The 13,355-nt window shown below is 35.0% G+C and overlaps 5 protein-coding genes and 3 pseudogenes across 8 annotated transcripts, besides 1 other annotated feature; 6 read left to right on the top strand and 2 right to left on the bottom strand.

Moving 5' to 3' along the window:
• Positions 1-1,627: 1,627 nt before the first annotated feature.
• TVAGG3_0670810 (uncharacterized protein) lies at positions 1,628-1,990 on the top strand (the record flags this gene model as incomplete). The annotated part of the gene is made up of 1 exon (XM_001300406.1): positions 1,628-1,990. One exon carries the CDS (start codon positions 1,628-1,630, stop codon positions 1,988-1,990), a length of 363 nt encoding a protein of 120 aa, XP_001300407.1.
• A 265-nt stretch (positions 1,991-2,255) lies between these two features.
• TVAGG3_0670800 lies at positions 2,256-2,970 on the bottom strand (annotated as a pseudogene). Its single transcript has one exon. A coding segment is annotated over exon 1 (715 nt).
• Positions 2,971-3,554: 584 nt separating this feature from the next.
• Positions 3,555-13,355: part of a mobile genetic element that runs on past the window's edge.
• On the top strand, positions 3,857-4,658 carry TVAGG3_0670790 (phage tail repeat-like family; the record flags this gene model as incomplete). The annotated part of the gene is made up of 1 exon (XM_051242401.1): positions 3,857-4,658. A coding segment is annotated over one exon (802 nt), but the record flags the coding sequence as incomplete, so codon positions are not given.
• On the bottom strand, positions 4,789-5,746 carry TVAGG3_0670780 (annotated as a pseudogene). The gene has a single exon. A coding segment is annotated over exon 1 (958 nt).
• On the top strand, positions 6,979-9,118 carry TVAGG3_0670770 (annotated as a pseudogene). Its single transcript has one exon. A coding segment is annotated over exon 1 (2,140 nt).
• On the top strand, positions 9,503-9,742 carry TVAGG3_0670760 (uncharacterized protein; the record flags this gene model as incomplete). The annotated part of the gene is made up of 1 exon (XM_051242400.1): positions 9,503-9,742. A coding segment is annotated over one exon (240 nt), but the record flags the coding sequence as incomplete, so codon positions are not given.
• TVAGG3_0670750 (uncharacterized protein) lies at positions 11,378-12,133 on the top strand (the record flags this gene model as incomplete). The annotated part of the gene is made up of 1 exon (XM_051242399.1): positions 11,378-12,133. One exon carries the CDS (start codon positions 11,378-11,380, stop codon positions 12,131-12,133), a length of 756 nt encoding a protein of 251 aa, XP_051088986.1.
• Positions 12,263-13,201, top strand: TVAGG3_0670740 (organellar and viral DNA polymerase type B; the record flags this gene model as incomplete). Its single annotated transcript, XM_001300408.1, has 1 exon — positions 12,263-13,201. The coding sequence occupies one exon, from the start codon at positions 12,263-12,265 to the stop codon at positions 13,199-13,201; it is 939 nt and encodes a 312-aa protein (XP_001300409.1).

Here is a 13,355-nt window from a genome sequence, read left to right as displayed (position 1 = left end):
TTTATTGCAATATCATATGTAGGTAGCATTTTTTCTAATCTAGTCATATTTTCTATTCCTCCAAAATTATTGGAAGATAATTCCCCTCAAAAAAATATTAAGAGATTATCTAGATAAAATTTGTAATAAATTTCATTATGATCTCTATTTAAGAGAATTATTATTGTAAAAATTTTCTTAAATTTATTGAATCCAAACTCAACTTTGCAACATTTTATTATCATAAAAACTAAGAAACATCAGGTAAACTTCAATTTGGAGAGCTTAAAATCATATCTAAATTGAAAAATAAGGGAAAAAAATTGTAAAAAAAATCTCATTAGATGGGGCAAAAAGTGACTTTTTTAATGTGTTTTTTAAAAAAAGCGTGCCAGCTGGCCAAAAAAGGTGTGCCAGCAGGCGTGCCAGTTTGTACAACCCTATTAAAAAAAGTAGTGGGGCTTCCAGGCGCGTTGCGCCCTCTAGCCCATAAGAAATTTTGCCCAAGACCCAAGAGGAGGACCGAACCCCAGCCCACCAACCGGTGACAAAACCAAAACCGTTGTTATTTACATCATATTAATAGTGTCACTTTTTAAAATGTCACTTTTTATGCCGCTTTTCACAAATTATATATGTTTTCATGTTTTGTCACTTTTCGGGTAAAAACATTTTTATTATTATATATAAATGAATTTTACAAAACCGCCGTTACCGTTCTTTGGAAATAAGAGTAGATGTACAGATATTATATTGAGACAACTTAAGAAACTACCGAATGGTCTAACATTTGTAGATTTGTTCGGTGGAAGTTTCTATATATCCCATTTATGTCATACCCTATTTCCTGACTCAAAGATTATATGCAATGACTTCGACAACTATATGGACCGTCTCAAACATATTCCAGACACAAACAATATATTGAAAGAGTTAAAAGAAAAGATACCTATAGGTAAGATGGAACGTATACCATTAGATAAGAAAAATATTGTGAGAGAGGTTTTGAAAAAAGCAGAATATATAGACTGGGATAGTATATCTGCTAGACTATTATATAGTGGTTCTATAAGAGTTCATGACATTGAAACACTTATGTCAAAAGTTTTATATCTTAACTATACAAATGTTTTCAAAGAGGACATAGAAAAATATATTGAGGGTATAGAGTTTGTGAGATGTCATTGGACAGAGTTGTATGAAAAATATAAAGACAAGGAAAATGTTTTCTTTATAGTGGACCCGCCGTTCTATAACACATGGGATTTTCAATACCAAGTAGACTGGACTTTGAGAGACTCTTTAGAAACTTTAGACGTTATACATAACCATCCATGCTTTTACTTTACATCCGATAAAAGTGGTTTGGAAACCGTTATGAGATGGTTAGAGGACATACATGACTATGAGTTTATATATGACAAGATAGAATATGAGAGAGGTCCTATAAACCGGAGAAAGTGTCACAATAAAGAAATTTTATTAGTAAGTAAATGTGGTTTGAAATAGGACTACTTGTTTTAGGTTTTTTCCATTGTGTCATTTATTTATTTGACGTGGCAGAAAAGTACAGAGAATATGAAGATGAACCAATGCCTGCAAATGTTCAGTATATGTACTCGTAAGAGATATTTTTATCTAATATTAAATGGACGCACAGAACTTAGCAAATGCACAGCAACCTGGACAACCAAACCCAGAGAATATTCCAAATGAAGTTAGAATACAAACTGCAATGGCAAACTATGGTCAAGTGCCAACAGATGTACAAATGCAAACTGCCATGTCAAATGACGCTGCGTTAGGTTTGCCACCATGGTATGCAAATATGAGATGGAAAGAGTTTTATACAAACCCTGAAGTGGGATATAAACAACTTTATGCAGATGACGCGAACACAGGAGTTGACCCAGAATATGTTTTCTACCAGAGGAGAAACAGAATGTATGAGCTCCAGTTAAAGAATGCTATGGAACTCAACAGGAAACGTAAGAGACTAGGCGGACATTAGATTTTTACATATAGTAAAATGGGTTTCTTCAGTAGTATTGGAAACTTCTTTCGAAATGTTGGAAGAGGTATATGGAATGGAATAAAATCTGTCGGAAGAGGAGTATGGAACGGTGTCAAAAATATTGGTAAAAGAGTAGGTCAGTTTGTTGGTATTATACCTAAAGACCCTGAACCAGAAGAACAAGCTCCTGTAATACAACAGCCTGAACCTGCACCACAGTCAAGTTGGCAACCAAATCCAACACCTCAACCGTATTAAAAAATTATATTTTTATCGTTCGATAGTAGTTGTATATGAAACTAAGTTCTAAGTAAAACGCGTGGTATAATGGAATTATTCTCTTTCTTCCATCTGTAGTAAACCATACTTGAAAGTCTGAAATACTTCCACTTGGTGGTTCGTATAACTTTGTAGGTTTTTCGTAAAAGTCATTTGCCAAGCATAAGAAAGAGTTTTGGGCGCCAGAAAATGAAGCATGAACAATAATAGCATCTGGGTCGAAAATATTTTCATATGTTCCATTAGGGTTTTCGACTTCATAATAGTCCGGGTGTACTGGATATGCTGCAGGCTGATTTAACATCCTCATAAATCTATACCATGCCAAGTTGTTATATTTTGTAGAAATATAAACGTTTTCTCCAAGGTCTTCTATTTTATTGATTTTAACAGTTGCATTTTTCCTGTCATAAATAATATCGAGATGGTATTCTCCTTCGTCAATGTTATACTGGTTTGCATATTCAATATAGATATCGTTTATTTTTTCTTGAAAAGCTTGAAGAGTTGTTTCTAAGTTTATAAGCAAATTAACTTGTAAAAGTTTTCCTTGTTCAAATTTCTCATACATACGTTTTTCTTTGTTATAGTATCGAACTTCAAAACCGACCGTAAATGGGAAACCATGTATGGCTTCTGAAATGAACTTCATTCTACGAAAGCCAATAGCTTTTGTGACGGATGGGTCTCTTAACCATCTTAATGGGTAGTCAAAACGATAGCCTTCATGCTTTACGGTATCTGTCTCAAACTTTTGACCGACATTAGTAAAAAGTTCATCTAATGGTTTAGTTGTAGCAACTCTAGAATTTTCTTTTTCTATTGGAAGCATATTTTATCTATAATAAAAATGTCAAATGAAACAGCGTCTATGAGAGAAATACAACACAACCGACAACTCATTATGCAAGCTCTAAATAAGAACACAACAAACTTTTCAAACTATTCTAAGATATCTGAGTCATTGAAAGGGGGTGACTTAAAACTGACAATAAACCCAATGACAGATGAGTTTCTGTTTCAAGACAATAAGAACCATACTGTCTGTATAAATCCAACAAAAGGAACTTTAAACGAGAAACCTATAAATGAACTTCTTTTGAAAGCAGATGTTGACAACAAAGCTGACAAAGAATATGTAGACGATGCAATAGCAAAAGAAGAAGAAAGAGCTAACAATGCTTATGCAACAAAAGAACATACTCATCCTGAACTAGCAGACAAAACATATGTTGACAATAAAATGTCAAGTGAAGTGACAAGAGCTGAAAACGAATATTCTAAAAAGACTCATATACATTATATTAACCAAATACCAAGTCTTAAGGAAACATTAGAGACAAAAGCAGATAAGACTCATACACATTCTATATCTGATATTACAAACTTACAAGAAACCATAAACAGTAAAAGTGACGTTGGACATACACATACATCTTCTGAAATAACAAACTTAAACGTTAGCCTTGAAAATAAAGCAGATAAAACATATGTCAATGAAATATACCAAAGTTTGATAGGAACAAAAAATATTGAAACTATTGTTGGTGACTTTTCTGTCAATGAAGAAAATAAATATTTTAGATGGCAGTTGGTACAGTCCTTAAAAATGGTACACGGAATAAACTCATTCCGAAAAATAACAATGAAATGTATGTAAGCTATAAAAAGAATGATGGTACACAAGTTAAAGTTCCATTAGACAACAACTGCTACTTAAACTTATATGGAGACGAACAAAAGAAATATTTAAGAGTTTATGAAATGGCAGATATGACATTGCCTGACCCAGCTCCAGCACCACATTATTATGACTATGGAGATGACGACAGAACACCACATGTAGATGAACAAAAGCTAACATTATATTTAGATTATTATAGATATAAAAGATATAATGCAATAGAAAAAACGAGAATAGTATATTATTATACAGATGACAGAAATAAATATTATAGTCAAGATTTTACCTACCCTGAAAACATAAGATTATATTATAAAAAATATTCTGACACAAACCAGAAGAAACCTGAAATAGTTGCACTATATTTTAAGTTCAAAAGAGACAATCCTATAATATCTCATATGTTTGATTTAATGAACCCAGTAGGTTCTATTTATACATCTATGGAAGCAAGAGGTCCTCAAGTAATGTTTGGTGTTGGTGCATGGGAACAAATAGTCGACAGGTTTTTGTATTGTGCAAACTCTTCAAAGGAAACAGGTGGAAGTAAAACGATTTCAGGTGAAAATTTACCTGCACACAGTCATTCCATAGATTTAAGTACATCTCAAGCAGGTTGGCATAAGCATAGATATTGGGATTGGTCAGGAATGACAAAAGGTAAAGGATATGATGTTAAAGACGACGTTAAGTTTGCTATAAATTGTTACTGGAGTGACACTCAGGGAGAAGGAAACCATACACATTTCGTTTCAGGATATACGCAAACAACGGGACAAAGTAAAGAATACATGCCACCTTACATGACAGTTTACGCATGGTATAGAATTGCTTAGTCGTCATTTTCAACTTCTTTAGCATATTCGTCAGGAGTTGTCTTATATTTGTTAGGAACTGTCTTTGAAAGTATACCACCTTGAACTTTGACAAGTTTGAAACGAGGTCTGGCAATAGTAGTTTTATCTTCTGCTTGCAGTCTGTACATTTTGCCATGTTTGCCTAAAACTTCATAATATTCTCTTGTATACTTTCTTCTATTTTTTACGAACACGAATGTGAGTACCTGTCGAGTTCCATTGTTGTCATAGTCAATAGTATTTTCATATGGGTCGCGTTTAGGTATTTCTATTTTTACTTTGTCACCTTTCTGAAGTTTGAAGCCCGGCATTCTTTCTTGTTTGTCTCTTTTGACTAAATTATTAAATATATAGTCTTTCTCTAAGTCAGGGTTGTTTTTCATTTCTTCGGGGAGTGGTTTCCCAAACCTTTTTGTTTACGGTTATTGTAAATATTTAAAACTTGTCTCATCTTTGCCATGGAGAAGTGTCTATATTTGTCGTCATATGACATTTCATTTGCTTCACCACCTTGTGGTTGGTTTAAGTCTCTTAACATTTTTATACATCCGTCAATGACACCAAGAGCAGAATGGTTTTGGTCGACAATGAAATATTGATTTACATTTTTTGAACGCAGATAGTTTTTTACATCATCTGATTTGAAAGAACTTTCACAGTCAGATGTCAGTTTTGTTGGATGGTATTTGTCAACGAATATTGTCAAAGCAGTTTTCACATCTAAAATATTTTTGGACCATAATGGTATGGCTTCACAGTATCTTGCGTTTTGACCAACAAATATTAACCAGTATGGAGGTCCATCTGTTCTAACTCTCGGAATGTTTTCCAAGATATCCATAAACCAAGCATTTGGTGTTGAACTAAAGATTTTTATCATGAGTGCTTTCTTTGTCGCTTTAGAAACATAGGGGTCCTTTTTGGATTCGTCATTTTTTACCCTATAAAAATGGGTTTATTTGGCGCATTAGCAGGAGTTGCATCCAGATTTTTACCCGCAGTGGGAACAATAGCCAGAGGTGTATTTGGAGTTGGAAGGAAGATTTGAGTACATTAGGTATACTTAAAGAGAAAGCACAACCTATATACAAAACTGTACAGAAAGGTTGGGATGTAGCACGAGATGCAACAAATCTTATTCCAAATCCTGAAACAAGAGGAAAAGTTCAAGGATGGATGGACAATGTAGGAAGACAAGCAGGAAACTATTATAACAAAGCAAATGACTACTAAACCAAGCAGGACACTATATGGACCAAGGTGAAAGATTCTTTAACAGAGGATATAACCATGCACAACAGTGGGTAAACAACAACCAACCTCAACCGCTCAAACGTGGGAATGTAAATTTTTATTGAGATGAAATGAACAATCAGCATTGAGACAAATGAGTTCAAGATGGATTTGTCGGCTTCCAGCATTTACACCACGTGTTTGTAAAGTTCTTCCTATACCTCAGGAAGTTTTAGACCGACTTAAAAAACCTAAACAACCAGTTGAAAACAAACCAAACTAAAATTTTTTACTGAGATGAAATGACCGAAGAAGTTGAAACGGTAGATTTGACACCACAAACAAAAAGTTCAAGAACCATTGTCAAAACCTGTCAAAGAACTTACAGATGAAGAGAAAAATTCAATAATAGAAAGTGCCAGGTCTGGAAATACAAACCCTAACTATAAAGTCACTTTTCATAGAAATGGAACGGCTAGTATCTCAAAAAAGAAACAGACTCTCACAAATAAAATATTGAAGTCTGAAGGAGCTTTCGAGACAACAGATGGAAAAGTTTACTTCACTGACCAACAGTTCATTATAGAACATCTCATTGACTTAGAGTCGAAATATTCTAAACTTTACAACAAACACAAAAAGTTGAAAGGAAAACAAAAACAAATGGCATATGATATTTATGAAGATGTTGACGACACAACTGTTCCTGCAAGTGAAGTAAAGTCAGAGGAACCGAAAAGTGACGAAAAACCGATAGAAGAAGAAAAACCAAAAACTGAAGATAAACCAAAACCAAAGTTTAGTTTGGAAACTAAACCAAGTCAACCTTCATTAGCTGGTATGGGTTGGCGTCAAAGACTTATGGCAGCAGGCGGTTATGTAAAGTAAAGAAAAAATATTTTTTTATTTTTATAAAAATGCCCCCATATAGAATGGATAGAAAGTCTGCTAGAATAAAAGCAGAGTTACAAAGATATGGTTGGAGAGTTTCGAAGAATTTTAAATATAGGAAGGGAAGACCCATAAAAGTCTATGACAAATTGTCTGGTCTTCGCTACGAAATGGATTTGGAAACAGCACGTGCCAATTATCCAAACAGACTAGAGAGGTTAGAAGAAGAACGTCTTATGGACATGCCTTTCGATGTTAGTGAACCTCAAGTTGAAGGACACGACGGCTTTGCCAGATTCTACTGGAAACATGACGAACAATTGCATCCTTTGAGAAGGAAAAAAGGAAAAGGTGAAGACGCACATGCTCCCATGGAAAGAACAAGATATGCATATGAAAAGTATCGTGAAGTTAGAAGTCAAATTACATCTGGTCGAACCTTTACAGTAAACTTTGACGAAGGAAAGAACAAAGAAGGCTTCATGGGTGTACTTGCTGCCATACAAGACGGAAATAAGAAAGGACACAATCTCAGATTGACCATAACAGATTTGGATGGTCACATTTACTATGCACATGGCAATGAACAAACAACCGCAAAACTTCTTGACGCTTTCAAGACTACAAAGAGAGAACAAATGGTTAACTCCGACTCAAACATTTTGAATGCAATTGAAGGAATTGCAAGTGTCAAGTTCGAATGGTACCAACCTAACCCTCAAGCAGTCAGACAACATGCTGGATACTTCCCCTTCATAAATAAGTCTGACATTGACTTGACAAGGTATGGAATTTACAATTCAATTGAAACAATTGTCAATGAACCTTGCATTCTTACATGTCTCAGGAACTCTGGTCTTGTTACAGATGAGAAGATGAAGTATCTTGAGTCATGCGTGAAGACAAGGTACATTCTCAGAGGTCAATTGGCAAAAATTGCACCGTTGGCAAATGTCAATATCCGAGTCAACATACCTACAGCTAAAGGTTCTTCACATGACGACTATGTTGTTGACAAAGACTTACCATGGTTGAAGATTGTAATTGTCCACAACCACTTCATGTTGAACGAAAGTCTTTCAAACCCATTCTTTGGTAAAAGTAAGTGCAACATTGTCAGAGCTGTAAACATTCTTTTCGAGAAAGGTTTGTTGGAACCAATTCCAGATGACAAGCTGACAGAAACTTTTGTACCAAAAGACGAAACAAACTTTTCATTGTTAGCAAGACCAAAAGTTGTTCCAGACAAAGTTCTAGTACAAAAGAAGTACACAGTTCCACAAGGGGTTGGTATGTTCGGATACCAACCTGAACCAGAAGAACTTCCAATGAGGTTGCAAGAACTTCAAGATGCTATAAACAAACTTCCATTGAGACATCCAATTGACGTCAAATTGTATTGGAGAGCATCTGAGTTAGGTCAGAAGGTTTTATATGAAACAGGTTGCTTCGACGATGTTTATGAGATAACAGGAAGAAGTTTCTCAGAAGATAAGAGACTCACTTGAATTTCCACAAACTGGACCAATTGGTTGCGACAAGTTCGACTCAGATGAAAAGATATACTATGTCGACCTTAACGCTGCATACATGAGGTTTGTCCAATATATTCCGACTGGAATTCCAAACGAAGATGGTGAGTTCCCGGGAAGGAACTATACAGTTGGAAAAGTCATACAACAACTGTATGATATTAGGAAAGCTTCAAACCCCAAACTTGCAATGACACTCAAATTGCTTATGAATTCGACATGGGGATATTCCATTAAGAAACCTCAAGAGATGAAGAGTAAACATTATAAGAAGGTCGACAACTTTGTTGAAAGGTTTTCTCCTTTTGTTTTGAAGTACGAATTCATTCAAGGTCAAAGTAGCTTAGTAAACCACATTAAAACCTATTGTCGAACATTGGTCTTACCCTCAGTTCGCAAAGGCAGTCCTTGACAACTACAACAAATTCTTCTCCGAAGTCAAATCCAAGTGAAGGTTTACTATGAGAACATTGACGCACTCATGACGAACGAAGAAGGATACAACAAACTCATTGAAATGGGAATGGTCGGTGAAAAGATGGGCTGTTTTAAGCTAGATAAGGTATTTTCCGAAGTTCATGTAATATCGAAAAGGAAATATTGGGGCATACTTGAAGACGGCACAGAAATAAAACATTGCATGAAATAAAAAATTTATTTTTAAAAAAGTGACATTTTTTTATTTTATTTGAAATGTACGCTGAGTTGTTGGAGAAAGACCGTTGGAAACTTGTTTGTTAGATGAAATATGAAATTCACTGTGTGAGTCATTTGAAGTCAGAAACAAAAAGAAAAAAGAGTTTTTAAGCGAATGGAGCGAAATGACGGATATGCTATTATGAAGATGAGTGGAAAACACTATCTTAAACATGTTGTCATTGCAACTCATTTTATACTGAATCCTAACAATTTACCTTTTGTAGACCATATAAACCATATAAGAAACGACAATAGACTTGAAAACTTACGTTGGGTCACTCGTTCTGAAAACAATAAGAACAAAGGCAAATTTGGAGATATTGTATTCGAATTTGTCGACGAACTAGAAGATGAAACAATTGAAATTACAGACTATGGCAAGCATACGTTTGAGTTTTACTACTATAGCGAAGAACAAGACTCTTTCTACTTTTATACCGGCGTAAACTATAGGAAATTACAAGTATATTTTACTAAGGCGGGCTATGCTTATGTAAACACTAGAGATACAGATGGAAAATACGTTCAAATACTTCTTAACAAATTCAAGAAGCTATATGGCATACCATTTTAAAACAATATATTTTTACATATATTAAATGCTTCAGGTTGAAAAACAAAGAACAAAAGTAGCAGATACAAAACCGTTAGACTATATCTACAAATGCTGGTAGGACTATTTCAGATGAAGAAATTTCATCCCGAGCATACAGGTTTGACTATCCAATTCGTTGGCTTCAAAGTCCTTCAGATGCAAAGGCAATAGGATTTAGAAGAGTTTTGTTTTCAAATAGAACTAACGCATTTATGTTCGCAGTATATTTTCATGGGCAGTATGAAGGTTCTGATGGTCTAATAGACAAATTTGACGAAATGAGAATCTTTACAGTTCGTTCAGACGAAAGTCTTGAGAAAACTCTAGATGACTTTCAAACTCAAATGAACAAATATTATTGGGAATTTCAAAAAAAATACGACTCTTTACTAAATAGAACATACTATCTGAAATTAGAATATGACAAGATGAACTCCACCGTTTCATTTCAAAAGATTGAAATTAACCCTCCAAGAGATACAGAGTTTTTATTTTGGGAAGTAGACAAACGTTCTTGGCACAATTTCTTCGGTTACTAAACCAGAACGAACCATTACCACCAGATGGTCCATTTAAATTTATACTTCCACCAGCAGATTTGATGGTTTATAGAAACGTGTTTGACCCTCAAAATGTTATGTGTCATGCAAGTTTCAGTTCAAGCAACAATAGTTTTCTATGTATTGGTAAGGACCTTTATGACTTTGCTTCTAAATTCTACGAACCACCTAGTAACAGTTTTCTCTGACTTTCAAGTTTGGTTCACAACAAATGGTGTGAACATATTATTCCATTGTACTATGACTTTTATCTCGAATTGTCTTTCATATATAACTACGGAAAAGTGCTGAAAAAGTATTGAATGTGAAGATATTAGAAAATAACATTTTTTCTAACATCGTAGAAAACTCATGAAAACAATTTATTTTTGACACTTTCACAAAAAACATAAAAAAGTGAGTTAAAATGAGATGTTTACTGAACTGGTTGGATGTCGCCTTCACAGGTTATGTAGAACGGCTGACCAGAGAAGTGAAGGAGACCCTTGAGAATTTGGTTCATTCTTGGGAAAGGGTTCTCTCTGTTTGGAAGTAGTATCCAAGGACGCTTGGCAAAGAACTTTATAATGGCTTCTTTCTTTGCTTGCTTTATGTCGTCGAAAGGAGTGCCTTCTGGTACCTCAATTGGAATTCCAGTCGAAGTCTCGAGATTCAAGGCAGCCCTTCCCGTTATCCAACCGTTAACAAGCTTGCCTTTTACATTCTGCCTGAGGAAGTCTTTAACAAGCTCGTTAATTTCAATTAGGTAAATTGCCTCGTCGGTAGGTTCGACCTCGACCATTGCTACTGTCAGTAAAAGTACTGCTACTGTCAGAAAAAGTACTGCTACTGTCAGTAAAAGTACTGCTACTGTCAGAAAAAGTACTGCTACTGTCAGTAAAAAGGAAAATTTGAGAGGGTTTTCGACGATAAAGTACTGCTACTGTCAGTAAAAGTACTGCTACTGTCAGTAAAAGTACTGCTACTGTCAGTAAAAGTACTGCTACTGTCAGTAAAAGTACTGCTAGTAGCAGAGATTTTTATCGTTGTGGTCCGACGGTTAAGCCACAAACGGATGACTGACGTCCCACCAACCGAGTCCATTCCCAAACCAGAGGAACCTAAAGAACCACAACAGTCTCCTCAGCAACCTCAGTTCCAGCAAGTACCTCCGAATTACTACCAATTTCCACCTCAAGGTTACTACCCACCAAAAGGCTTCCCGAACTACCCTCCTCAGCCTATGCCTTACTTCCCCAACCCTTGGATGTTTATGCAAAACCCTGCCCCACAATTCCAATTCCAATCTCAGTCCAAGAGAGACCAAGACTTCGAAGAAGGTCTGAACCGCTTACGCAAAGAGTATGCTACAGCTCCAATTGAGAGAAAGTTGTTCCCGGACCAAAAATATAATTTAGGTGAAGAGGTTAGATCTAACCTCATTTCTAACCCGATTTCTACCCTCTTGAATTTTCATGAATTTTATATATTAATGTTTTCGTTAAGCCACTTTGTGCCGTCAGTCAGTCAGTCAGTCAGTTTAGGAAAGACTTTAGAAAGTTGTTGGAAAATAAGTCCTGGGAAGAGTATTATAAGGCATTTTGTGAAGAATATAGCAACCGCCGGAATTCGGACTGTTGCTTTTTATACAAAATTCATGCAGGAAATTCTTGAGTTTTGGTTGAAAGAATACGGTGGAGCCAAAAGTGGCTCGACCTCAAAACAAGCATTTTATGAGCTTACTAAGGGCGTTATAAATGAATTCAAAGGTATTTACATACATCCTGACCTCGTTCATTTTGTTGCTGAATTCAGCAAAAATAATGTTTAGGGTAGATGGTTAGATCTAACCCGATTTCTACCCTCATTTCTACCCTCATGAATTTTCATGAATTTCCTTAAGATAGAAAAAATAAAGTTAGTTTTATTTTTATTTATTTTTTTATTTTGTATGTAAGATATGATTTCAACAATCGGCACAACAACAATTCAAACAACAGCACCAAACTCGTTAGTCATGAATCCAACATCTATGTTAGTAGAAATGAAAAGCTTCATTCCTTCTTCATTTACTTTCGAAACAGAAATACAAAGAATAAAGCAGGAACTTTTAACAAGTAATTTAGACTGTAGTGCGAACGATGAAACAAATGAACAGTATCTTTATGAAATGGAGGACCTCATCGACCATTTGCCTAAACTACCTGAAATTCAGCAGCAAAAACTAACTATTCCTGAATTCGACGAAATTGAAGTCAAAGCAACTGACTCAGTAGAAATAAAGAAGTTCATACGAAAGGTAAATTATGAATTCATTGGTTTTCAATGCAACCATAAAGTTATGGACAAAGATTGCGGCATGTTATATAAGAACATCTCTGACATATATAAATCTGGGGAGTTTAAGACATACGACAACTTTGTTTCATTAGCTGCAAAATGTGTATTGCAGATAAGAGATAAAGATAGAAGAGGTAAGGTATGGAATGAACAGATAAAACCAACTGCTTCAGATTTAAAGAAAACCATTGACGCCTTGGTTGTTTTAGCAGGTAAGGTTTCAGAATATAACGCAAAAATGAACCCGCAATGTTCTAAATGTAAAGCAGCAATTAGGAAATATAACTATTCAGTAAAAGAGATAGAACGTATGCGAAACGACTATGCTGACTTAAAGAAAGAAGCAGAGAAACCAGCAGAAAATAAAATGGACATGTTAGCATTTCTGAACAAAAACTATCCAACTGCTGACGATTTCTTTCTATCTGATGTCAAGAAGAAGTATAAAGAAACTTTCGGCATTGGTAAAACATTCGATGTACTAAAAGAAGAAATAGAAGCTACAAAACTGTTTAGAGTCTCACGAATTCATAACGTTTACCATGTGAAACGTTTATAAAATAACTGGGGTAGAAATGAGGGTAGATATCGGGTTAGATCTAACCATCTACCCTAAAATATATTTTTATTGAATTCAGCAACAAAATTCTGAGTAAAATAATTTTTAGGGCATGTGTCAAACCGTTGAGTTTTCACAAAATTTAAAAAATAAC

The sequence above is a fragment of the Trichomonas vaginalis genome, chromosome III, assembly GCF_026262505.1.
Source record: "Trichomonas vaginalis G3 chromosome III, whole genome shotgun sequence".
NCBI lineage: Eukaryota > Parabasalia > Trichomonadida > Trichomonadidae > Trichomonas > Trichomonas vaginalis.
This window is presented reverse-complemented; position numbering and strand designations above follow the sequence as displayed.